This window comes from Camelus ferus, chromosome 9, assembly GCF_009834535.1.
Source record: "Camelus ferus isolate YT-003-E chromosome 9, BCGSAC_Cfer_1.0, whole genome shotgun sequence".
Classification (NCBI taxonomy): domain Eukaryota; kingdom Metazoa; phylum Chordata; class Mammalia; order Artiodactyla; family Camelidae; genus Camelus; species Camelus ferus.
In genome coordinates, this window is record NC_045704.1 from 16,546,148 (window position 1) to 16,572,718 (window position 26,571).

The 26,571-nt window shown below is 52.1% G+C and overlaps 1 protein-coding gene and 1 long non-coding RNA gene across 3 annotated transcripts; one reads left to right on the plus strand and one right to left on the minus strand.

Annotated features, from left to right (window-relative positions):
- Positions 1-652: 652 nt before the first annotated feature.
- Positions 653-26,501, minus strand: LOC116665683. Of its 2 annotated transcripts, XR_004322318.1 has the most exons (4): positions 26,396-26,487; positions 24,540-24,681; positions 987-1,132; positions 653-838 (listed from the first exon to the last, which is right to left on the minus strand). It is a non-coding gene; the product is annotated as an uncharacterized LOC116665683 (long non-coding RNA). The 2 variants fall into 2 exon arrangements; XR_004322317.1 differs by lacking the exons at positions 653-838; positions 987-1,132 and having other exon boundaries at positions 21,717-24,681; positions 26,396-26,501.
- KCNN4 (potassium calcium-activated channel subfamily N member 4) lies at positions 5,583-17,836 on the plus strand. Its single transcript, XM_006175036.3, has 9 exons — positions 5,583-5,949; positions 8,815-8,910; positions 10,104-10,534; positions 12,114-12,249; positions 14,588-14,698; positions 14,816-14,934; positions 15,290-15,359; positions 16,596-16,763; positions 17,196-17,836. Exons 1-8 carry the CDS (start codon positions 5,791-5,793, stop codon positions 16,758-16,760), a joined length of 1,287 nt encoding a protein of 428 aa, XP_006175098.1. The 5' UTR covers positions 5,583-5,790; the 3' UTR covers positions 16,761-16,763; positions 17,196-17,836.
- Positions 26,502-26,571: the final 70 nt, after the last annotated feature.

Here is a 26,571-nt window from a genome sequence, read left to right on the forward strand (position 1 = left end):
AGCATCTCCGATGCGCCAGGCACTGTTCTGAATGCTGGGAATGGCAAGATCCCTGTCCTGAACAATTAGAAAAACAAGAAAACAGGATCATTTGAGTAGTCCTGAGTGCCATGATAAAGACAAAGCAATGAAATATGATATAGGGTTATTTATGAGGTGGGAGGAGACCATTTTTGAAGAGGTGGTCAAGGAGGAGACCGTATCAAGCAGCAAATGGATGAAGGAAAGGCATGATCCATGAGTAGACTGGAGGTAAAAGCACACAGGCTGAGGAGAAAGCAGGCACCAAGACCCTGAGGCAGGAAAGGGCAAGGCGTGTTTGAGGAGCAGCAAGAAGGCCAATGTGGGGGAGCAAAGTAAATGGAGGGGAAAGTGGCAGGAGGGGTTTGGGCAAGATAGTAGTAGACCAAGACACACCAAGAGCAAGAGATAAAGAGTGATAGGAAAATATGAAAGACAAGCAGAGACTGAAAGAGTCAAGAAAGACTAAGAGGCAAAAAGAGAGAAGCAAAATGATACTAGCTGCAATTTAGAAAGTGCAATTTCTACTATCTATTCCATTAGCTATTCATATATACATATTCATATATACTTTTATTATGGAAACTTTTAATAAAACATAAAAGTGAACAGATGAGTATGATAACTTATTGTTACTATTGTGTATTATTTCTCAGGATTCTGAGGGTTGACTGGGCACTTCTTCTGGTCTCTTCAGAGGTCACTCAAGCAGCTGAATTCAGTTGGGGCTGGACTGGGGCTTTTGGCCAGGATGCTTTGATCCTCCTCTGCAAGGCCTCTCCATTCGACCAGTCGGGCTTCCTCACAGCATGGCAGTCTTAGAGTTTGAAGAGAACAAAAGCAAAAGCTTCTAGATCTCTTAAGAACTGGAATGGGAACTGGCCCAGCAGCATTTCTGCCACAACCTATTAGTCAGAACAATCCAAAAGCCAGCCAGATTGAAGGAGAAGGAACAAAGAGCCTACCTGTTGGTTGGAGAAGCCACACATTGGCACAGAGAGGAGGAATTACTGGAACCAGCTTGGGAGACAATGTACCACAAGTGCTTACATATGCCAGGTCCTGTGCTGAGGGATCCAGATATTCCACCTCACCTAATCCTCAAACAACCCTGTGAAACAGAATACAAGCATCCCCATTTGACAGGTTTCACAGGGCACATAGGGATAGCAGAGCTGGACATGAACTTAGGTCTGTCTCTAAATCAGGCTGAACATGTGTTATGTTCCACACAAAAATATAAAGTCAGTGGCCATGGTCACACTAAGGCTTGACTCAACTGACCCAAAGTCTCTAGACACCCAGATTGTGATAGAGCTATACATATATATTTTTTCTTTCTTTTTTTTCCATTTATTTTTTTTAATGGAGATACTGGGGATTGAACCCAGGGCCTTGTGCATGCTAAGCAGGCACTCTACCACTGAGCTATACCCTCCCCCCAAAATATATATAAATTTAACCTAATAAAATACATAATTTTTAATTGGTGGGGAACACGGAGATACAAAGAGAAAGTAAAAACAGGCATGCACTTGGAGACAAAGACCAGGGAGACAGAAACTAAGAAGTAAGGCCAGTGAGATACAGAAAGAGAAGGAAAGACTCACAGAGAGAAAAGCAAAAGGGAGAGATTGACAGAGCCACAAAGTCTCCATCCTTTAGCCTGACAGCTCCATGGGAGCAGGGGTTTTATCTGTTAAGACTGTATCCCCAACGCTTAAAGCAGTACCTGACGCTCCATCAATGCCAGCCAGAAACGAGGCTAGACAAGCAGAGAGCCTGCAGTTCCAAAGACACCACCAGGTGGCAGTACCCCAATGCCCTGAAGCCTCCAAACGGCTAAATCCAAAAAACAGCGGTGGAGGATTTGCTGCCACAGACCTCAGACTTTCAGGATGTCTTCCCCCAGGGGCTGAGCCACGCCTTTCCCTGAACAACCCTGGGCCATGAGTGACCTTTCCGTCTGAGACACCCTCTTCACCCCTCCGCCACCCTGCCTAGTTAAACAACTCTTTGTCTTTGGCCCCTTCCGGCTGGGCCCCAAGGCATCTGGGACATTTCCAGGCCCGGAGATGGGGCTGGGATGAAGGTGGGGCAGCTGGGACGAAGCCAAAGGAAAAGTCTTAGGGACTTTGGAATCAGTTCTTCTAGTCTTCCTGGACCAGGAATAGGGGATTCAGCCCCTTATGCCTCAGACCCAAGAGTCCAGGCCCACAGCCCCTCCTCCCCTCAAAGTCCCATTCAGCTGCCCCACCCCCTCCTCTCGGCACAGGGGTCCCCTGGTGGTCCCCCCTCCCTCTTTTCCAGAGACCCCTCTCCCCCTCCACTCCCTACTCCAGGATTGAGACCAAGACTGAGTCACAGGAAGCGCTGGGGCCCTGAGTCACCCTCTCTGGGCTGGAGGGAGCTGGCTCTGGAGCCGCGTGTCCAACCAACTGACCCACACAGCCCAGAACTTCCCTTTGGAGGCAGGTGCCCTTCCCACTGCGACCCCATTGCTGCCCACCCTGGCGTCTCCCACACCCAGCCTTCACTCTGTTTTTCTCTTTTAGTCATGATCTCTTTGGAGACAAAATTTCCCTCTGCTCTAACTTCCATGTCTTCATTCTGACTCCTGCTTTCTCTTTACCTCTGGGTTTCTTCTGTCTCTGTCTCTTTTGAGATTTTTAAAAATTTTCTCTCTCTCCTTCACCTCTTCCCCTACCTCCTCTGTCTGTCTCCCTCCCTCCCTCCCCTCTGGCTACAGAACTCAAAGTTTCCCTCTCTCTTCTGTCTGGGTCAGTTTTTCACAGTTGCCTGCACTGAAGCACAGAGGCTGTGGAGGGCCTGCGGCTGGTGGTCTTGTTCTGTGGCTGCTGACCCTCTCAGGCAGCTGCACTCTCTGCGTCTCCGGTCCTTGACACCTGAGCGAGGCTGGAGCGCGACTGGAAGGGGCTAGGCTGTCCCCCAGCTGCGCTGGTGAACAGGAGAGGGAAACGGAGGCCGAGGTCAGCTTAGAGACTCTCAAAGAGAGAGATAGAGAGAGGCCCAAAGGGAGACCTAGAGGCAGGGAGAGAGCAAGACAGAGAAACCGCGTCACCGACAGAGAGAGAAAGACCTAGAATCAACAAGAGATGCAGATACGAAGCACTAGAGACAGAGAGAATGAGATAGAAAAGAGCACAGAGATGGAGATAGAATCAGAGAGCGAGCGACAGAGACGGGAGCACAGAGACAGAGAGCGAGGAACACAGAGAGGGACAAGGGGGCAGAGTCAGTGCCAAGGAGAGAGAATGAAATAGAAAAGCAGAGATAGAGACAAGAGTTGCTGAGAGCCAGAGAGGCACAAAGAGAGGCAGAGCCAGAGAGAGAAACGGACACAAACAGACAGAGAGATACTTAGAGACAGAGCCAGAACAGACCGAGGGAGACAAAGGCATAAAGGAGAGGAAGACAGACAGGGTCAGAGACAAGGACGAACCCAGAGGCTTCCAGAGCTGGAAAGACTGGGGTGAGGCCCCGAGAAGGTGAGAGGAAGGAGAGAGGCACAGAGAGAGGGAGAGACAGATGGGCGGCATCTTCTCCAGCAGATATGCGAGCGACGTCCAGGAGTGTCTCCATCACTCTCCCACTACCGCATCTCACCCCGAGTGGGAATCACATTTGTGCCATGGGGCGGGGCCCCAGCATAGGTTGTTTTTGTCACTGGGTGGGTCTATGTGTGCGGTTTGGTGTCTCTGGGTGTGTCTGTGTGGGTTGCGTTGGTGTGATGCCAGGCATGCCTCTGTGTGTCTTATTGCGCTGTGGCTGGCGGGTCCACGTTCCTGCATGACATATGACACGGGAGGGGCGAGGAGTTACATCCGTGTGTTCCCCCAAGAGTGGTGTCCAGAGGGCCACCGGTGACACCATGCGAGGAGTTTTGTGTCACTGCGCCAGTGGGTCCCTGTGCATTGCTGTAAGACGGTTTTGATCTGTGTCCAGGTGTATGGTGTGTACGGGTCCGTATGTGACTTCTGTGCTGCTGCATGTGGTCACACGCTGTGTCGCTGTGACTTCTGGGAGTCACCAGGCATCACTCTGCATAGTATTTGCTTTCCTGCCTGTCAGTGTGTATTGTGTCTCTTTATGGCATCGTGTGTGTAAAGCTGTGTATCACTCAGGGATGTGACCTGTGTCTCCTTTGAGGTACCTGTCCATGTCAGGGGCTGCTCCTTTCCCTGCCAAGAACACAGCCCAAGTACCCACACTTGGAGTGTTGTGTTTGCAGGGCTATGGATCTCACTGTACCAGAGGGTGTCTCCTGATGCAATGTGTGGTGCTGATGCAGCTCTAAGTGTCGGCTGTGTCACTGGGTCGCATCTGCTGATTCGTGTGACACGTGGTGTTTGTGAAAGGCTGTGCTGGCAAGACTGTATCAATGTGTTCTGCGTCATTTTGTCTTTGCATATTACTCTGTATATGTTGTGTTTGTGTGGCCACCCGTGTCGGAGTGTGTGGTGTCCCAGGCCGTGTGTAGGTGCGGTATGTGTTGTCAGTCTGAGGCGACGGTGCCTGATTTACTCTGTGCACATTGCTCTTGGGCATCGGGGTCCGTGTAGCTTGTGCCTGGCCCCGTGGGGCACCATTCTGGGTTGTGCCACATGATGCATCAAAGTAGATCAGAATGTCTTACATGGGGCAAGTGCTACTGGGGTTTCTGTGTGTCACTAAGCCTGTAGGTCCCTACATGCATCCTGCTCTCTGACTGTGTATTTGAATGGTGTTGTGCGCCGGGTATATGGTGTGTTGAGGTGAATCCATGTGTGTTGTGAATCATTTTATGAACACATGTGCTGGAGTCACCGTGTGCCATGAAGTACGTCTGTGTGTTCCTCTACATGCTGAGTGATTGGAGGCTGCCAGGGGTGTGTCCTTAATTGTATGTTTGCACCTGTTGGTTATCATTCCACGGGAGTGTGACATCTAGGTGCTATGAGTGCCCTGTTCACAAAGATATGTTGCATGTGGCATTTGGATACTGCTAGGTCAATACAGATTGTGTGTTTGTGGAACACATGGTATCTGTTGTTTCTGTGTAGCTATGAATTGGCATCACCCTGTGTGGCGTCTCAGTGTGGCCATTTGTGTCCGAGGAGGTTGTGCCAACTTTGATTGCAACGTGTGTGCCTGTGTGTGGACAGTATTTGGGTGGCCATGTGTGCCACGGGGCGCTGACTGCCTCGGCAAGTGCTGGCGTGTGTCACACCATGTGTGTGGTGTCTGGGTGTGGCTGTGGGTTTCAGAGCTTGCCGGGAGTTGTGAGTCACCCAGTGTAGGTTGTGTTGTGTGCTCATGGGTGTTAGGTTCTGTCTCCGGCCACGCTGTGTGTGAGAGTGTATCACCCAGTGTCGCGTGGTGTCTGGGTGTGGCCTGAGTGTAGGTGTGTATTACACGCTGCAGACGGTTGTGTGACAAAGCCCATTGTGTGTCAGTGTGTGTCTTCATCCACGTGAACGCACGCCTCTTCCTTGCTCGGCCCCAAGACACACCCCAGCCCCTCCTTAGTCTGAGAGGGAGGGTTGGGGAGCCTCCGTTCTGCCCAGGGGCCTCCCCAGCACCTCCCCGCCCTGCCCAGCAGTCACCACCCCCCAGAGGGCACAGGCTTTGCTGTGCCTCAAAGCAAGAGTCCAGAGCAAGAGAGCAGTGCAGGCCAGGGACCTGCAAGCCACAGTGGCTGCCCTTTGCGTGCTGCGAGGTGCGGGACCCTGGGCAGGAAGCTGGCTGAGCCCCAAGACCCCGGGGGCCATGGGCGGGGAGCTGGTGCCGGGCCTGGGGGCCCTGCGGCGGCGAAAACGCCTGCTGGAGCAGGAGAAGCGGCTGGCCGGCTGGGCACTGGCACTGGCAGGAATCGGCATCGGACTCATGGTCCTGCACGCGGAGATGTTATGGTTTGGGGGGTGCTCGGTGAGTGGAGGCTGGGGCCTGAGACTGCTGAGTCTGAGGGAGGAGGAGCTGGGGACTGGGATTCTGGGGTCTGAGGGAGGAGGGGCTGGAGACCAAGACTCCTGGGTCTGAGAGTGGAGGAGGCTATGGGCTGGACTCTTGGGACCTAGGGAGGTAAATGTTTGCAGCCCTCTCTGCAAAAGGAAGGGAATAGGGGTCACAGAGTGTCAGTCTTAAAGGTACTGCAATTAGACAGTTGGAGGTCCAGGACCCCTGCAGACCAGGGTTGGCTGATAAGATACTGGAGATTCCCAAGAACAGATTAGTGGAGCAGTAACCCCAGGTTCAGGGAAGGGGGTGGTGAGAAGAGAGATTAAGTTCTTCCAGTAGGCAGCAGTTCCTTGGTCCTTATCTAAACTCTAACGTTTACCCAGTATCTCAAAAGCAAAGGGCAGAAACCAAAGGACTGGCTGGAGTGGGGATGGGAAATGGAAAACAACCAGCCCCCACCTCCCACTCCCCTTTCTCTATCATTAAGCAGCTCAGCTTCCCCAGAATCTACAGGCTGGGAAATAAGGGAGAGGTAGGTTTATAGTAGCCTGGACTCCTGGGTCCCAGGGGAGGAGGGGCTGGGGGGGTCCTGACTCCTGAGTTTGAAGGAGGCTTAGAGTATCTTTAGGGGAAGAGGGACTGACTTTGAGGCTAGTGTGAGTGGGGAAGGAAAGAACAGATGGGGCCCCAGGACAGGTTTGAGCAGGCTCCCAGCACATTTCAGCCCCAGTCCAGGCAGCAACTGGGGGCAGATGAAGGACCCAGGTCAAAATTGGCGGCTTAAGGACAGGACAGAATTACTCAACAGGAAAGGAGGGGTTGGGGATCTGTCTGGGGTAAGGGACCAGGAATTGGGACTGGTTGGGGCACACTGATTTGAGGACTGAGTTGGGGGATTCCTGGGGACAAGGCTCAGGCTGAAATTTGCAGGTGGGACAGGAAGACAGCTTGGAAGTGACCGGAAGCCACACGGAGGGTCAGGGCAGGCTGGCTTCCTCTGGCTGGGTAGCCAGGCGAGGGCAGCGGGCACTGAGGGGGCGGGGCCGCTAAAGCCCTTGCCAACAGGAAGCCCATGGCTGGGCCGACCCACCGCTCCCATGCTTCAGTGCCCCGCCAGCAGGGGAGGTGAGGACAGAGCTTTGGCTGATGGGAAGGATGGGGGGTGGGGTGGTCTTTCTTTCGCCACCCTGTCCCCTGGCCCTCTCACCTCCCATGGCTGCCTTCCCTCCACCACCTGCCAGGCTGCTGCCTCCGTCCAGCAGTGGGACTCTGAAATCTGCTGCAGCTCTCTGAGCCTCAGTTTCCCCAACTGGAAACTGGGGGTAAGGGTTGAAATACATGCTTCCTCAGCCCCCTTTCTGTGACAGCCTTGACAACATCCATGTCCTCTCTCCACCTCCATCGCAATCTAATGGCTCATTTTGCTGAGATCCAGGCACCTGCTCACCAGAGGGGAGGGACAGGGGCAGAGGCAGGTGCCAAATCCCACGGATGCAGGGGAACATGACGGGGATATCAGCAGGGGTTGGGGAAAAGGGGAGGATGGAGAGAGGGACAGAGGCAGAGACTGAGAGAGACAGAGATACACAGAGAGACAAAGACAGAGAGAGACCAAGACACAGATGCAGTGAGAGACAGAGTGGTACAGCCACAGAGAAAGGGGTCTAGGATCTGGGGCAAGAGGAACTGGAAAGGAGATAGGACCACCAGAGAAGTGGATTGGGGAGTGGGGAGGGGGTTGTGTCTAGTGGGGTGTTGTTTGGGACAAAACAAAGAAGACAGGTAACTGCGGAGCCATGGAAGGATGAAAGGGGGGGGAGGGCTAAGGACAAGAGAGGACCATTGTTCAGGGAGGGGGGGTAGGCTCCCTGGGGCAGGAAACTGGCCCTCTTCCCCTGCAGAGGCTGGCCAGGCGAGGGGAGCTGGCAGCCTTTTAGGAGAAACAGGTGCTGAGCTCCGTGTGGGAGCCTAGGTGGCCCCTTCGTCCCCAGACCACCTCCCAGGCAGGAACCCCCCCCCCCAACACCTCCTAGGGAATCCAGCAGCCCCAGTCTCCTCTAAATCTTTCGCTCAAGAATTCTAGATTCCTCTAAGTTATTGTTACACAAAGAGAGGGAAAAAAAACTTCCCGTGGTTTCTGGAGGCCATGTGCTTCCGGCCAGATCTGTCCTGGGCTTAGAGCCAGGAGGGAGGGCAGGAGGTAGGTTGCGGGGGCAGGTGGAGAGGAGATGCACAGGGCAGGACTGGGGGGCCCTTCTCAGAGCTAGGCTCGGGTCTCAGGGACCCAGCTCCCTGGATGAGGGCAGTGGAGGGTGTCACTCATTCCTTGGGGATTGGGTGGGGGGGATTCAGGGGGACTTGAAGTTGCTCTCTAGGGCAGAAACCAGTTGAGTGGGAAGGGAAGGGGCGGGGTGCTCTTTAGAGACTAAACGTCTGTTTCTAGACACCCCTTCACACACACACACACACACACACACACACACACACACACACACACACACAAACTGAGGAATTACTTTTGACGGGGAAGGGTATGGGGATTTAAGAAGGAATGTGCGTTTCAAGGCCTTTCCTCAGGCGTGTGGTCCTAGAAGAGCTGAGGAGGAGGGTGGATACTGGCATCTAGGCCAGGGCTGTCCCAGTGGGAAAGAAGAGGGTGCTCTCCTTGAGGACCAGATGATGGTTTTGAGACGTCCCCAGACCTGAGACATTGGGAGGAACTGGGTTGGGGATTAAGAAACTAGGAAATTGGGGATTGAGAAGGGATGTGGGTTTGGGAGGCAGGTAGAGGGAACTGACCTAGGATCTTACCCCTTTTTCTCTCCCTCCCGACAGTGGGCGGTCTACCTGTTCCTGGTTAAATGTATGATCAGCATTTCCACGTTGTTGCTCCTATGCCTTATTGCGGCCTTTCACGCCAAAGAGGTCCAGGTAGGGCAGGCCCAGCCCCTGAGTCCCTTCCTTGCTCCCCCCTGCCCCCACCACACCCTGTTGGCTCACACTTTCCACCTCCTGGGCTGAGTAATGTGCTTCCTCCACCCTGCAATGCATCCACACCCTCATCCACCCGGAGGGGATGAACCACTGACAGACAGACAGAGCCACCTGGAGCAGCTCTGACCTTTCTCCACCTGCTGCCCTTGGTCTCACCTTGCACTCCTGTAGATGCTGAGAGTTCCTGCCCTCAGGCAGACTCAGGCAGGGCGCAGCCTCCCAGATCTTCCTTCTGCATCCTTGAGTCCTCACCTATTCCAGTCCCAAGCAACCCAAGATCCTAGTTGTGTGCCCACAGGTCCTTCCCTACACCTGAGCTCCCAATAACCCACCCCCAAACCCAGGAGCCCTTCCCACCCATATCCTGCCTCCTATCTCATGCCTCACTGGACACTCAGCTCTCTACCCTTTCCCCTCTCATCCCATCCCCCACATCCCCAATCACATTGCCTGCCCTTCTTTCCCCCATACCTTTGGGTATAAAATGCGGGTTATTGGCCATGTGAGGTAGTGCCCCTTGCAGTGCCTGGCACACAAGTGGCGCTCAATAAGTACACATTATCATTAATAGCAGTTATTTGAGCCCTGGACCTCAGTTTCCACATCTATAAAATGGGGATAAGGATACTTTCAACCTCACTGACTTGTGTGCAGTCACAACCCATAAAAGGGATGGAGCAATGCCTAGTACCTCCAAAGTGCCCCATACATGCTAACTATTGTTTTTGCTACTGGGATGACTGCAGTTACTATAGTGTCCCCCCAAAAAGGAGCAGGACATGGCTCCATGGATGTGGAACGTAAGCTCCAGGGAGGCAGGGTTTCTGTTCTGTTCGCCCACATCCTCGGTATATAGAACAATGTTGGCACACGGTAGGCACTCAATAAGTGTTCCTGGGCTGTAAGCTCTGGAAGTGGGTTAAACCTAGGACAGGGGAGAAGGTGGAGAGATGTCTTCCTTCGGTCCTGCCCTGCTCCTTCCCCACCCTCCCCAGCCCCATGCCCTGGCCTTGCTCTATCCCCTCTTGTGCCCAGCAGGCACACCCCCGTTATCTTCCAGTGCAGGCTGGGGAGCGAGCACCTGACCTTCGTGTGACCCCTTCTCCTCTCCGTCCGCCCCCTCCCCGCAGTTGTTCATGACGGATAACGGGCTCCGGGACTGGCGTGTGGCGCTGACCGGGCGGCAGGTGGCGCAGATCGTGCTGGAGCTGGTGGTATGCGGGCTGCACCCGGTGCCTGGGAGTGGCCCGCCGTGCACGCTGCGTTCCAGGTCCCAGCAGACAGCGGTCCCGCAGTCCTGGCCGGGCTTCCTGGGCCAGGGGGAGGCAGTGCTGTCACTGGTCATGCTGCTGCGCCTTTACCTCGTGCCCCGCGCCGTGCTCCTGCGCAGCGGCGTCCTGCTCAACGCCTCCTACCGCAGCATTGGCGCGCTCAACCAGGTCCGCTTCCGCCACTGGTTCGTGGCCAAGCTGTACATGAACACGCACCCCGGCCGCCTACTGCTCTGCCTCACGCTTGGCCTCTGGCTCACCACCGCCTGGGTGCTGTCGGTGGCCGAGAGGTGAGGGTGCTGGAGGGTGTGGAGTGAGGGTACCTGGAGCATCTGGAGGAGCCACTTGGGGAAAGCTATCTGTCCATACTCTCACCCACTGGGGTGGGAGGACACCACAGGCCAGCCCCAGACCCTTTCCTCCACTTGCAGCCTCCAGTCTCCCCAGACACACACAGACCCCAGGAAGCCCTGCCCTTCCTGCTTTCAAACCTCTCCTACCTTAGGTTTCCAGGCATCTGTTCAGTCTCCAAAGCTAGGCGCTGGGGCCTGGCCAAGGGCTGCATCTGCACTGAAGAACCGGACACCTTTTCCGAATTAGCACAGATGCACCGTAGGCACTCCGGGTGACCCGGGGGCTGCTCTGGAAGGGACTGCCCTGCAGGGAATTGGTATGGAATTCCAGGCTGCCTGCTAGACTTTGACCTGGTGCTGGGCCTGTACCTTTTCAGGGCCTCCATTTATCTTACAGGTAAAGAAATCAGGGGTAGTCTTGGCCAGTGGTTCTCAAAGTGTAGTTCCAGGACCAGCAGCATCACTTGGGAACTGGTTGCATATCCAAATTCCCAGGCCCCCATCCAGATCTATGGAATCCAAGACTCTTGGTGGGAGGGGCCCAGCAATCTGTTTTAACAGTTGATTCTGATGCTGTCTCAAGTCTGAGAACTTCTACTTTAGTACATTTGATAAAGGATTCTTGAGGGGAGGTGGTGAATGAGAAGATCTGCCCTTAGATCTCTTCTCTCTGAGCCTCTGTAAAATGGGTGTCAAATTCCACCATCTTTAAAATCTCCCTGGCAATTCTAATCTTTCAAGCTTTTAATCTCATTCATCTTACAGATCTCGGTTCTCTCAGTGGGGAAATCAGTCAGGATCTGTAAGTGATCCTCCTGCTAATTCTCTCAGCTGAAAAATGGGAGGATGGGGAGGAAGTCAAATTTCTAAATCCCAAGACAGAAGTCCTCAAACTGGAATGTACTTTGGGATGAGGGGGGTGGGGCTTAGTGAAGATTCAACTCCACCTCCAGACACTAATTCAGTGGGTCTGAGGTATCTGGGGCGCTGATGAATGATGCTTTCCCTGCTTTGGTCTAACTGTGGGTCAGAGTTAGACAAATCCTAATTTTCAATCCCTTCCATGACTGCCTAAAATGTCCCTTTCTATGAAATGAGGGGGAAAGGGGGTAGAGTCCTGCCAAGCCTTTTGAGAGTCCCACCTTTCTAGTCCTGATAGGGACGTCTCCAGGTCATATCAGGGATCTGGGAGTTTTTGAGAAGTTAGAAAAAGGTGCCCTTTCCTCGGGGTCATGTAGCTTCCTGCCAGTCTGACAAGTGGCCCCCTCTAAACCCCCTCAATCACATGCCTGGCAGCCCTGGTAGCCTAGCTAAAACCAAACAGGCTTAGGAATTGGCCGGATCCAGGTTCAAATCTCACAGCAAAGAGGAAGCCAGGCGCCAAAGCCCAGTTCTTACTGGCTTTTTCTCTGAATGCTTCTTGGGACAGTGGGTACATGTTAATAAGAACGGTATCAAACATCACAGAAACCCCTGGGGTGGCGTTTCAGAACTAACCCCCACCCCTTCCCCACAGGCAGACTGTTAATGCCACCGGACACCTTTCAGACACACTGTGGCTCATCCCCATCACATTCCTGACCATCGGCTATGGGGACGTGGTGCCGGGTACCATTTGGGGCAAGATTGTCTGCCTCTGCACTGGGGTCATGGTGAGTTTACCTGTTCAGGGACCCTACCCTTATCCCAAACTGCTCATACCCTGGGCCCCAGGAAACCATGGAGCCAACAAAGGCACTCAGGGACATCCCTGAGAAACTTGGGTGTCTGTCCCTACAGTCCTGTTCCCAGTCCAGGACACAGACACCAGCCTGTTTCCCTTGAAAACCCAAGAATCCACCCCCAAAGTCCTTGCTCTCTCCAGAACCTAGGACCCCAGCCGTCATCCTCCTCAGGAACAAAGGCCCCTGACTTCCCAGCCCTGTCTCCTCCCAGGATCCAGGAATCCAGTGCAGAGCTCCATTAAGGCGTGGGTGTCTTGTCTCCCCCGCCACTTGCCCTCTCAATCACTCAAGAACCTGGTTTCTTAGGTCTAGGCTCCTCCAACATCCAGGAACCCAGTCTCCCAGCCTCCATTAGGGCGACTGAGTCCAATCATCAAAAGCAGCCTGTGCGGGCAGGCTGCCTGGGTCCAAATCCTGCTCCTGCCACTTCCTAGCTGGGAGTCAGCCATATAACCTTTCTGGGCCTCAGCTTCCTCATCTATAAAACCAGGGCTGCTGATACCACTGTCCTCCTCATGGGCTTCCTGAGAATATTAAATGAATTAAACCATGTAAAGGGTCTAAAACACATAGGAAATGCTCCATAAATGGGTCAGGGGGTAGGGATGGTTGACACTGTTATCGTAACTGGTTCCAAGCATCCAGCTATCCCTACCCCAGCTCCTGTGTCCTCAAGGATGAGGCAGAGGCTCCCCAAGCCCCAGACTCAAGCCTCCTCCCAAATCTAGACAACCACTCCCTTCCCTTCAGAGACCCAGGCCTCCAGTTCCCCCCACCCAGCCTCTATCCCCCTCCAGTACCCAGCCCCCAATGCCTTGGCCTTCATGTCCCCATGAGATCTGGCTCCCCTCACCCTCAGGGATTCAAGCTGCCCTCCCCCAGCCCTGTTGTCGTCCCAGGAAGGACATGCTGAATCTTCCAGCCCTGGGTCCACAGGTGCTGGATGGGGTGGCAGGGAAATGTGACAACTCCCCCTCCCCACCAACTGGTGAGCCTTTCCAACTAGGAAGTGGGGCAGAGGCTCAGCCAGCACAACACTCCCAAAGGGTCAGGGACCCTCAGGGCTGCCTGGGACCTCCTGTCTCATTTGAAAAGGAGAAACTGAGACAGAGACAGAGAAAGTGACTTGCACTAGAGCCCACAGCCCACTCCTGGCCCAGAGGTTCCATGGCACAACGGAATAATAATGGCTACCTTCCCCAGCTTCAAAATAATAACAATAACAATAATAATAATAATAGTAATAATGGCTAACTTTTATTGGACACAGACTCCGTGCAGTCCCTGCTCTGACGACTTTCCAGGTGTTAATTTATGGAATCCTCGGAGTAATAGTGTGAGGGTGTGTCCATTTTACAGATAAGAAACTCAAGATTAGATAACTTGCGCAGAGCTGGACTTGGAACCGAGGCAGTCCCCAAGCCAATGTTGGTAACTGGTAAATGACAAGCCAGTTCTGATGGTCCAAAGCGGAAACACATAGGGTGGAGGAAGGCTACAAAGACCGATTCCAGCTCCAGGGAGAGTGAACAGGTGCTATAGAGCAATGGGATTTGATGGGGCCTTGAAGGACCAGAGGCCTTGGGAAAAGGAAGGGAAAAGAGTGACTGTTCAGACCAAGGTGCTCAGGCAGGTGAGAAAGAATGATGCTGAGGCTGAGTTGCCTGGGAGGGAGGCTGGGCAGAGAAGGAAGAGCAGCCTAGACCTTGGAAGGCCTTAAAAGCCTCTCTATGAAGTTTGCGACAGTTGGAGCCTAGGAGATTAATGTGACGGGGGCAGGGTCATAATTGGGTATTAGATCTCCCCGGGGTTTGGGTGGGATAAGGAGGAGGCTAAAGAATGTCCAGGAGGGAAAGGACACAGCAAGAGCAGGGCAGAGGCTGTGGAAGTGGGAAGGAGGGGGAGGGACACCCTTGGTGACCTGATGGCCGGCTGGGCTGTGGGGAGGAGGGGGTCCCACAGGAGCCAGAGCTCGGCCCCTCACTCAAAACCAGCCCTTCTCTCCTATCTCCAATCACACTCTTAACAAAAGAGGCCAGTCTAATGGTGTAAAAGCCACACCCAGGGGTTGGACCCCAGACATGTAATTTAGGATCCTGGCTCTGCTTGTCGGAGCTGTGAGACCCTGGTTCTCTCTAGGCCTGTATGCTTCTCTGTCAACTAGCGGTGGTCATGCCTGCATCTGTGGCTGTGGGGAGGGCTCAAGGGGAGAGAGTTGGTGGCACATGGCTGCCCACAGAGCCCTACTGCTCTGCTGTGCCCACAGGGGGTCTGCTGCACGGCCCTGCTGGTGGCTGTGGTGGCCCGGAAGCTGGAGTTTAATAAGGCAGAGAAGCATGTGCACAACTTCATGATGGACATCCAGTATGCCAAAGAGGTGAGGCTCAGCGCCCAGGGCACACCCCTCCCTCAGTCTCGGGAGGCCCCACCCCCGCCCTGTCTTCCCAGAGCCCCAGGGGTCCATCTCCATCAACACTGTGCCGCCCACCCCCAGATGAAGGAGTCAGCCGCCCGGGTGCTTCAAGAGTCCTGGATGTTCTACAAACACACGCGCAGGAAGGACTCCAGACCTGCCCGCAGGCACCAGCGCAGGCTGCTGGCTGCCATCAACACGTGAGGGCCTGTGTGTGCATGCCGTGTGCATCTGTGTCCGCGTCTCCTCCTCTATGCACAGCTTGTGTGTCCGAGCAGGAATGAGTGCCCAGGTTGGGATGCCCACGTGCGGGCCCACCTGGACCTCACACTGACTGTGTGTGTCTGTGACAGTTCAGTTTGCATGTCTCAGAGGGCCTGGGGGACTGGATGCCTGGGCCTCTACCTGGGAGGTAGGCTCACAGGTGCAGCCACCCTCTCCCATCCCTTCAGTTCTCTGGCTTTTCCTCTTTGTACTTTTCTCCGTGGGTCTCTCCTCCCCTCACTTCACCCCGAGCTAGGGCCACTTCTGATCCCCCATTTCCTTGTCCTACAGGTTCCGCCAGGTGCGGCTGAAACACAGAAAGCTCCGGGAACAAGTGAATGCCATGGTGGACATCTCCAAGGTACCAGGATCCCCTGAATGGGGGTCTGGAAGAGGGAGGTTAGGGGCAGCTGGTAAGGAAATCTGGCCTGGGAATAGGGACCACTGGCACACACAGGCAATAAAGGTTTGTGGTTGAATGAATAAGTGAATGAGTGAGTGAATGATGCAACAGAGTTCCTCCTGTAAGATGCAGCTTCCTCCAAACTTAAAAGAACTTGTACAAAGAACTCCAGTGTTTGATGTTAAATTATTTGCACTAGGCGGATACAAAAATTCCTTTCAACTACAACTCTTGTACAACAATAAAACCAAAGCAAATTGACAAACCAAGTTCAAACATAAAGGGCAAAGCAATAAAATGAAAATTAACAGCCCCGACACACAAAAGGGTGACACTGTTTCGGGAAAACTCAATCTGTGCTGTTACTGTGAAGACGGGGCCCCAGGCCCTGGGTGCTCCTATCCTGGGCACCCTTGCCTGGCCAAGATGTGAGTCAGCTGGCCCTCCCTGCTGGGGCCACTTGACTCTGAAGTGCTAGGAGGAGGTGGTGACGTCAGCACCCTGCCCTGTGGCCCCACAGCTTGGCTCACTGAACCTCTTGCTAATCCGGTAGCCTTTGTTTTTTTCTCACTAGTCCGCGACAATTCAAACAGTGGCCCCTGGCACCTGTGCCATGGTAAACACAGTCCCAGATGCTGGCCCCTGAACTGCACGGCAGGCCTCCGTGAGGCAGTGGTGGCCTAGATGTGCCGGAATTGGCAGGTCCTGATTTCCAAGGCTATCCATCCGGCCCAAAACACGGAAGTTAAGAGTTCTTATAGAAAGCTCGCACACCCTCAAGGATGAAGCTGTGAATCCTAGTTTGAGAAGGCAGGGGACACGGATTGTGTGGATTGTGAAGCCAGGAGGTCATCAAGGCTACAAAGATTTAAGTGAGCACCTACTACGTCCCAGGGCCTCCCTATTCTAGGTGCTGCCTTGGGCGTGTCCTTTAACAGCTCCAGGCCTGTTTCCTCAGCAGTTAAAAATGGAAACAAGATTCTCGCTCCCCTCACTTTTAGGAGGATTTTAAACTATATATGAGAAGCACTGGGCCAGGTGGCTGGGATGTGGCAGGAATGGTAACTGCTTTTATTGGGCATAATCCCCAAGAGCCTGTAAGGGTTTAGTCAATGCTGGTTCTGCTGCCTCACCCCACAGGGCGGGAGGGCACCTTCCCCAGCCCCCTGATCCCTCCGACCTCTCCCTGCCCAGATGCACATGATCCTGTGTGACCTGCAGCTGGGTCTGAGCAGCTCACACCAGGCCCTGGAGAAGCGGATTGACGTGCTGGCAGGGAGGCTGGACACCCTGACCGAGCTGCTTAGTGCGGCCCTGGGGCCCCGGCAGCTTCCAGAACCAAGCCAGGAGGCCACGTAGCTGGTGAGGGGGCTGGGACTTGGGCAGGAGAGCATCCTGGAGGAAGGATGCCTGTGGCTGGCACCTCACGTGGCTAAGGGTGTGGGAGATGGGGATCCGGCCACTCTTTCTCTTCTGCTCTGGCTCTGTCTGGAGGAAAGGACTCCAAGTTCCGGGCTGAACTGGCAGCAAAAGAAGCAGACATTCCTTCTGCCCTCCGCTGACCATCAGTACCCTCTCCCTCTCTCTTTGCATGGTCTCTGTCTCTGCCTGTCCCTGGACATGTTCTCTGGCTCTGCCCAAGTGCCCATCCACACCCTTGTCTCTTGGTATCAAGACCACCTACCCTCCTCCTCCACCCACTGGTTCCTGTCTGTCTCTACTTCAGTGCCCCGGCTCTGGCCCTCCCTCTGGTGTCTGGCCTGCCTGTCTAGCCATTTCTCTGTGTCTCCCCAGGACCCACGGAGGAAGAACCAGACTACTTTCCCCAGGACTGAGGTCAAGGACATTTTCCCTGCTACTCCTGTCGCAGCCCCAGGCAGAAAGCACCTCAAGTGTGAGGATCTAAGGGGGCCCCACCTTGGGGTGGGCTGACTTGCTGCTGGCTGCTGGAGGGGACACTGGCTGAAGGAGGGAGGCCATGGCCCAACCCCCACCGAGGCCCCAAATGGGAAAATGGTCACCCCTACCCCAATACCCTCGACAAAAACACCCTCAGTCTGCTGCTACAGACGACCACCTGCTTTCAGTGAGACGTGGAGTTGCCTGGGAGCTGGGACTCCTGGGTCCCAGAGGAGGAGGGGAGTGGGGGCGTCCAGGATCCTGGGCTGCCTCAGTCACCCGCTGGCCGGCAGAGCCAAAGGAACCAGGCCTGAGGCTGGGATGAGGTGGGAGGCAGCGTCCCCTGGTGGGAGAGCGAGGAGGACACCATTTTTCCAGAGCAGCAGAGAATTACCTGTCTGGATAAGGTGGACTGGGGGGTGGAGGGTGCATTATTTGTAATAAATGTTAAAGTCAGAAGTTATTGTTTCTTTCTAAACATAACCACACTCCAAACAAGTAGATCGGCCACTGAAAGGCCCTTGCCCTCTCTTAACCTGTTTCCTCATCTATAGAACAGAGGCCTCCAGAAGTGCCCTCCCAGGTCTGCAGGCTAGTGAGTCCTCAACACCAGCCCCCTGCCTCGCCCAGATCTGAGGTTAAGAGCAAGGGCTTCCAATTTAGACAGATCACAGTCCAAATCCTGGCTCTGCCATCCACTGGCTGTGTGACTTTGGGCAAGTGGCTTCACCTCTCTGAACATTTTGCCTCACTTGTAAGATGAAGCCAACCTCCCCATGGGACTGCTGTGAAGATTAAAACCAGGAGTGGCACAGCGGGGCAGCGGGGAGGTCAGGCATTTAGTAAGAAGCAAATCGAAGTGAGATACTTAATTGTTTTTATTATGCTATTGATTTTCAGACACAAGGAATGCATGGCGGCCCTTTTTCTTTTCTCTGCTGCCTTTTTCCCTCTACTCATATCCACCAGAACCTAGACGACAACTCACCCATCAGGAGACTTAACAGGAACCCCAGACCATCCCATATACTCCTTTCGTATCTGCCGGGACTCAGACAGGAAAAGGGGAGGTCTATTGTATGCCCAGCTCTGCGCTCTCTTTTTATAAATCACCACCCCCACTCCCTGCCCCACTCCATCCCACTGTACAGACACAGGAACTGAAGTTTCAAGAGTAGGGCCAGAAAAAAGTAAGAAAAATTAAAATAATTTAAAAAAAAAAGAGAGAGACAGAGAGAGAATCTGGGCTGCAGGGCCCAGATTCACACCCATCTCATTCTGCTCCTGAGCCCGCCTTCTCTGCCCTACTTGAGGTGAGTCACAGGCAGAGTGGCCTTGGACCCCAGACCTAGGTCTCCCTTCCCACCGCCACTTAGTTCCATTTTGAGAGGCTGACTCATCCTCACTTCCTTTGATTTGTGGGGAAGCCCAGGCTGCCAGTCATCCCCTGCTGAGCTATCTTTGGATTTCCCTGCAGGTCCACAGCCAGCCTTGCCCCTCAGCCCCCAGAGCTAAACTGGGGCTTATGCCACCCACTCCCACTGATTGCCCTTCCTCTGGCCGCCAGCCTATCTGGGGGGGAGAGTCAACGGGAACTAGACAGGCCCTCCAAAGATATTTCCAACACCCTCCCCCTGCAGTAAGGCCTCCTCAGTGTTGCCAGATCCCCTGCAGACTCATTCCCTTCCTAGTCTACTCTGCTTCAGCTGGTGAACTCCTTCCTACTTCTCCTTTGGGTCTTAGCTTAGACATCCCCTCCTCCAGGAGGCCCTCTCTGAAGCTCCCAGAGCCCCATGAACCTGCCTCTATCACAAGAATATTTACTGCACCAAGCCCCATGTTAAGTCCTTTATATAAATGATCTCACAGAACCTCTGCAAAAGGAGGTAAGGTGGGTATTACTGGTCCCATTTGACAGATGAAGAAACTGAGACACAGAAATTAAGAAACCTGCCCAAAACCACAAGAAAGAGCCGGGGGAGCTGGGATCTGATCCCGGCAGCCTGGCTCTGGAGCGCCCCAGCACTTAGCCAGCTGCCCATTCAGACACTCGGAGATCATTACATCCAAGATTTTCATTTTTGTTCTTTATCATGTCTTCAATGTCAAGGGCCTGGCGTATGCAGAGCCTCGGTGAATAGCACTGAATGAACACGCTGACCACCTGGGATGGCCAGAGGCTCATCACCTGCCACGTTAGTTTCGCTGAGATGGGAACTGGTTAGAGGGGGCTTTGCCTAAGTGACTAAGGGCACATGCAAGAGAGCTCCTGTTCTGAATTATCTCGGATCCAGATTCACCTCCCTGCCCCCATTCTCCACTGTGGGGCATGGGTCCTGATCCCCACCCCTCAACCTTTGCTATCCCCTCAACCAACTGGCACTTCTTGAAGGCCCTGCACCAGGGGTGGGGGCTGTAGGCATGAGTCGGAGGGCTCCGTCCTTGAGGGACTCTGTCTCACAGTGATTTTGGCCATTTCTCTCTCCTCCTTCTGTCTTGCCTCCTCTCCCAGAAGAGAACTGGGTGGAGAAAAGTGGGTCCAGAGAGGCCTGGGGCTTACCAGGCTTAGAGAGGCAGTCAGGAGCCCAGGCTCAGGGCAGGGCCTCTCCCACACATACAACCCCCTCTCCCCTGCTACATGGCCCCAGACACGACTGGGCCCTTCTCTTGCTCAAAACCTTTCCATGGCTCCCACCTGCCCTTCTGTCAAAGTCTAGCTCCTAGGCTTAAGTCACTTTCTCTTTCATTGAGACTGATTTTATATAAAGTACACAAATTTTAAGTGTAGGCTTAGTTGATTTTTACAAATGCATTCACCCAAGTAGCCACCACACAGCTCCAGCTTGACGTTTCTGGTCCCGAAAACTCTCACGTCCCTCCCATCTTGACTCCTTCTGCCCAACTTTGAAAGAACCGTGCTGCACACCTGGTACCTGCTTCTTGGGACCAGCCAGGTATGCATTTGTTTTCACTACGGGATAGTGTGAATACACCCACAGGCCTCACCTGTGGCTGGGGGTGGGGGGTAGCAGAGCAGGGGCTCTCCAGGCTCTGGCTCCAGCCCTCCTCCAGCCTCCCTGTCCTGGCTGCTCAGGATTCTGCACCCAATTCCAGTGTGTGAGGTTTTTCCCCACACCAAGCAATTCTCAGACACAACAATTCAACTTAACCCTGACACTGCCTGGAGACAGCATCAGAATCCATGGCTTAAGGGCTTGGTCTTACAGGACTCCCCCAACCCTCCCCCTTCAGATGCCAATGGCAAATCCAGGTTGTCACCTGTGCTTCTGACCAACTGACTACAGATCAGAGGTTCCAGCAACTGGGTTTGATGAGTGGCTCACAGAACCAAGAGACACTATTTACTTACTAGATTATTGGTTTATTATGAAAAGAAGTAACTCAGGAACTACTTTAGGGAAGAGATGCCTAGGGTAAGGTACAGGGAAGGGGCAGGGAGCTTTCATATCCTCTCCAGGTACCTCTCTCTCCAAATCACACGTTCAACCAACCCGAAAGCTCTCCAAACTCCATGCTTTTGAGTTTTTTATGGAGGCTCCATTATATAGTCATGATTGATTATATCATTGACCATTGGCCCTCGATTTGCCCTCCAACCCCTCCGCCCTCCCTGGAGGCTGAGGTGCAGGACTAGGAGTCTCAACCCTCTAATCACATGGTCGGGTCCCCTGGCAACCAGCCATCCTTAGGTTACCTAGGTGCTTTCCAAAAGCCACCTCATTAACATAACAAAAGACTCTGGCATCTGTTCTCATCACAGGAAGTTCCGACAGTTTTGGGAGCTCTGTGCCAGACTCCAGGACAAAGACTAAGTACATATTTATTACAAATGACAGTATCACAGCTGCTCCTGCCCCAGGACTCCTGTTCCTTCCCAAAGACTCCTCGCTGTAACTGCACACCACTCTCGCATCCATTTTGCCTCACCCACATAGAACAAACATCGCCAGTGTTTGGCCAGTTCTTCACTGTGATCCATAATGGAAGCCATATCATCTCCATCAACACCAGACTGCACGCCAAGGACCTGTTCTGAGCATTGATGCTGTGTGGAATAGTTCCAACATATAAAGATAAGGAGAGTGGTTTTTATAATTTGGAGGGGATGTCAAATGGTAACACTTTCTTTTCTTTTACCAGGATGAGCTGGCCCTCCTTCTATTCAGGTCCAACCCCGTCTCCACCTGTACCCCGTCTGCACTTTCTCTTATCTTCTTGAGGACCCAGGTCCTGAGTCTCCTCTCTTGTCCATTTCCCCGCTCTTACTTCCATCAGCACACAAACGTGCTGTCATCCCTCTCATCTTAAAAACACGCCACTGGGACATGAAGCACTTTATATCCTCCATTATCCTTAAAGCTCCCTATGAGTCACCAAACTGCAAAACATCTGGAATTCATATTCAGAGGCTTTATTTTAGATATTGCAAAATAATCAGTGTGTGGAAATCCTTTCAAAGTTTCTATAGAACTAACTCCTGTTACGTTCAGCAAAAGGGAAGACTCTTACAGACCAAAGAGCTAAAGAAGGCAGACAACACAGAAGACCTGCTGTAAGATTTCATATATATAAAGTTCAAGATCAGGCACAACTCACCACAGTGACCAGAATCAGACCAGTGGTTGCTTCTGGAGTGGGGGAGTTGACAGGGAAAGGGCCCAAGAGAAATTGCTGGGGTGCTGGAAATGGTCTGTATCTTGACTTGGATAGTGGTTACACAAGTATATATATTTATAAAAATTCATTGACCGGTACCCTTAAGATCTGTGCCTTTTCTGTATTTTGCCACATTTAAGTTATACCTCACCAGTAAAAAGCTAAGGAAAAATAAGTACCCATAAACTTTTCCTTATAAAATCTGTATTATGATATTGAAACATTTCCATAACACAGTGACAGGGGGATAAGACAGCCATGTTTTCTTCATGGCAGACACCATGTCCACCTCCAGCTACTGCCCGTAACTCTGCCCCTTAGGTTTTGCTTGTTTTCTTGTTTTTTAATTTTTTTGGGGGGGGGATTAGGTTTATTTATTTATTTTTAATGGATGGACTGGGGATTGAACCCAGGACCTGGTGCATGCTAAGCACCCACTCTACCACTGAGTTCTGCCCTCCCCACCTGCTGCTCCTCTAGTTGATCACCATCTTTTTGGAACCCTTTGTTCCCCTGGCCCCAGGTCATCGCTTGTCCTAATGTTCCTGCTCCCTGTTAGCCTCTGTCCAGAATGCTGGTCCTTTCCCTGATTCCTAAATGTGAGAGGCCCAGGGCCCAGTCTCTGCTCTTTACAGCCCCTCAGTCTGGATTGGTTTCAGCAAATCCCAAGGCTTTAAATACCATCTATATATTAACAACCCCCTCAAATAGCATACTTGTATAGTTACTGATAAAATGGCAGGACAGCTGCAATTTGCCTAAATGCTTAAAAAATTAGGAAAGAAACTAAAGGAAAAAATGTGCTTATATGTATGTACCAGAAGGAAATAGAAGAAACAAGTAAAATGTAGATGACTGTCCATACTGGGTGGTGGGTAGGTAGGAGTTCTTTAGACCAAACACATACCAAGTATACACAAAGGTTTTATGGTACATTTTTAAAAATAATTTTATATGTTTTTATATATGTTTTCAAAATTTCATAATGAAAAGGCAGTAAAAATTCTGTATCTACAAACCCTGGCTTCTCCCAACTGCAACCACTTAACTGATGTCCTATGTGCACCTCAAAGTTAAGAAGTTCAAAGCTTGTCAGTTTCCCATCAAGACTACTCCTCCCCAACTTGGTAAAAAGCATCACTCCGAAACAAGGTCCTACTGTAGAGCACAGGGAACTATACCCAATATTCTGTAATAAACCATAATGGAAAAGAATCTGAAAGAGTATATATATATGTGTATGTGTGTGTGTGTGTGTGTGTGTATCACTGAATCACTTTGCTGTACACCAGAAACTAACACAATATTGTAAATCAACTATATGTCAATAAAAAATTAATTAAAACAAAAGAAAGCATCACTCTTCACGCACTTGGTGGGGCCCAAACCTTCAGGATAACTTTCAAGTCATCCCTGATTCATGCTTCCTCTCACACAACCCTCTTCCTGAGTCACCATCATTTCTCGTCCGGGCAGGGACAGCAGCTTCCTCATCTTCTGCTTCCAGGCCTGCCCAGCTGCATCCTACTCTCCTCATGGCAGCCAGGACCGCTTTAGCTTTTATGTGCATAGGTGACAGTCACATGGTTCAAAAATGTAAGTCTTTAGAAGTCTTCCTCATGGTTCTGATCCACATTGACCTATAACTTTCACCCCCACATGCAACCTGTTATTACTTTTTCATGTTCACAAGGGAAGTCTTTATAAAACATACATCACAACATCCTGGTCCTTGTTCACAGCCCTCCAAAGGCTTCCTGTTACACTTGAAAGTAAATTCAAAAGCCCTTACCATGGCACATAAGAACCCCATGCAACCTGGCCCTCTCTACAGCTCTATCTCTAAATAATCCTCTTCCACTCTGCTCCAGCCACTCTGGTCACCTCGATATTCCAAGAACACCCAGGTTCACTCCTGCTTCGTGGTCTTTCTACTTACTGTTCTTCAGCATCTTCATGAAGCTCATTTCCTTACAGTCTTTCAGGCCTCTATTCAGATGTCACCTTTTTAGAGCAGCCTTCCCTGACAGACCTGTCACTCTCTGTGACCTCCATCACTTCCAATTCCTTTATCCTGATTTTTCCTTTCAAGCATCTTTTACCTGGCATCAGCTAGCCCCACTACGATAATTGTTCCTAAAGGACAGATACTCTGTCCTATTCACTATAGGATCTCCAGCTGACAGCCATGCCTGGCAGATGACTGGAGTTCCATAATTCACTCAGTATATACAAATAAATGAAAGAAATGGACAGAGAAGTGAACTGAGGAATGAATAGGTCATTGGGCAATGGCTCTTAAAATTCCCAGTGCATGCACCCTTTGAGTCAGCAACTCTACTTCAAGTAAGATATTCTAATGATAATACTATCATATACATGCAATCAGATGTACAAGCATATTAATTGTGGCAAATGTTCACAAGAGCAAAAGTTCAGAAACAGCCTAAATGTTTATCAGTAGGAAGTGATTAAATAAAGTACATTCACACAACAGCATTCCATCTCACTATATAAGAGAAAAGGCAGCTCTCTGGGTGTTTGATTGCACCACTGACTCACCGCTAGGCAGGCTGCCTGTTGCCAGGGAAAAACTGTGGGCTCACCCTAGAGGCAGGCAGGCTTGGGTTTGAGTCCAGGCCCTGATGCTTCCTGGCTATGGGGACTTCAGTAAGCCCTTCTCTTTCAGATTCATTTTCTGCATCTGTTAAATGAGGAGGGGAGAAGGTTGGAGTGAGGTACGTAAGCCAGAACCTAGTATTCAGTGGGCCTGTGGTCCAACGCCAAGTCCTTCCTTTTCCCTTAAGTCAAAGTTCCACCTCTGAGGGTTGCCCATATGTGAAACTGGCATGGAGGGTAACATGGGGTTGAGAAATTCAAGTAAGAAAACGATACGAGCTAACAAATGAAGATGCTTAAAAGGGACACTGACAGAAACAACACTAAGGTAGCTTGTCATGTATATCTCCACCAAACACCCAGTCTTCTGGAGAATCCATAAACAACAGGACTCTCAACTTAGTCTATCTGGTGGTTGTTTTCACTCAGCCTGTGACAGCCTGGAGATATGGTTCCACTTGGTACCTGTGCTGAGAAAATGGTAGCAGGGATGGAGGGGAGGGGGCGATTCAGACTCAATCACTATCATTATCCTCGTAAACTACAAAATGACAGCACGTAGTGCTACCAGGCGCTCTTCGAGGCACTTTCACCCATTTAACTCTGCCAGTATCATCAGCCGGTGCCCCACATCTCCATTTCAGAAACAGGAACCCAAGGAGCAGGGTATAGCTCAAGTGGTAGAGAGCATGCTTGCATGCACAAGGTCCTGGGTTCAATCCCCAATACCTCTAATAAAAAGAAAAATAAGTAAACCTAATTACCTCCCCGCTACCCACCCCTCCAAAAAAACAGGGACCTAGAGGCAGAGAGGGTTAAGGAACTTGGCCAAGGTCCCCCACCATTTATGGGAACCCAGGCTCAAGCTCTCAACTCCAATGCTTTGCTGTAACAGCAGCTCACAGGAAACTGGGAACTGGTGCTCTAGGAATGGAGGAATATGGAAACCAGAGTGGAGACTTACTTTTATCATGTACCCCATTGGCTGCTTGAACTTTGTCAGAATGTACATGCATTCTGTGCTCAAATATAACTTTTAAGACTTTACTGGGGAGGGGTGTAGCTCAGTGGTAGAGTGAGTGCTTAGCAAGCACGAGGTCCTAGGTTCAATCCCCAGTACCTCTATTATAAAATAAATAACATAAGCCTAATTACCTCCCCTCACCCCGAAAAAAAAAAACTACTAAGATTTCAAATTAAAAACGGGAAACTCCCCACTCACGTATCTATGAATATATTTATACTCCTCTCTTCTCTTGAACAATCTGTCGTTCCCCCTGGCAACCAACCACCCGCTCCAGGTAAAAAGTCGCGAAGCCCTTCGGCCTGCGCATGCGCTCTCCGCGGGCGGTGCTCTGGCCTTTCGTTTTTGGCGCGCTCAGGGATCCGCCCGCAGGCGTTTGAATCTCGACTCTTTGTACTGGATCCCTCCTCCACCGCGGCCCCTGAGAGACTTACGCGGTCGTAGGGACCACTCCGCGTCTCACATGCATTCAAGATCTGACCTGCCCATCTCAGCTGCCTCACCTCCCACCCCGGTGGAACTCCATGAGTCCTAGTCAGTCTGGACCTTTCTCCTGGGGTTCCCTCGCCCTGCCCTTCAAGGTCTAACCAGACCTTCGCCCTTCCCTAAGTGATTTGATCCCCTAGCTGTCTCCCTCCACAGACCGGGACATCTTCCAGCGCATACGCCAGGTCTGACTCATTCACCACTTACTCAGCCCAGGACACTGAAATTCCTCCCTGCCGCCCCACCCGACCGCATCCCGCCAACACCACTGAGAAGGTGGGACTCGAACCTCGAATTTCCCGGGTCGCCCCCTCTTCCTCTTTTCTGTGCGCCCACTCATACCTCCAGCGAAGCGCACGCGCACTGAGGCCGAGTCGCAACGCCCTCCCTTCGCCCCTCCGTAATCCGCATGCGTGCTGCGTCCAACCATCTCCATCAGCGCATGCTCAGCCCGGCGCTCACGCT

Bases quoted from the DNA above. Each gene is read 5' to 3' on its own strand.
- KCNN4 (XM_006175036.3), top strand. From the start codon at position 5,791: ATGGGCGGGGAGCTGGTGCCGGGCCTGGGGGCCCTGCGGCGGCGAAAA. The intron at 5,950-8,814 runs GTGAGTGGAGGC...CCCTCCCGACAG, and splicing joins TATGGTTTGGGGGGTGCTCG to TGGGCGGTCTACCTGTTCCT. The intron at 12,250-14,587 runs GTGAGTTTACCT...CTGTGCCCACAG, and splicing joins GCCTCTGCACTGGGGTCATG to GGGGTCTGCTGCACGGCCCT.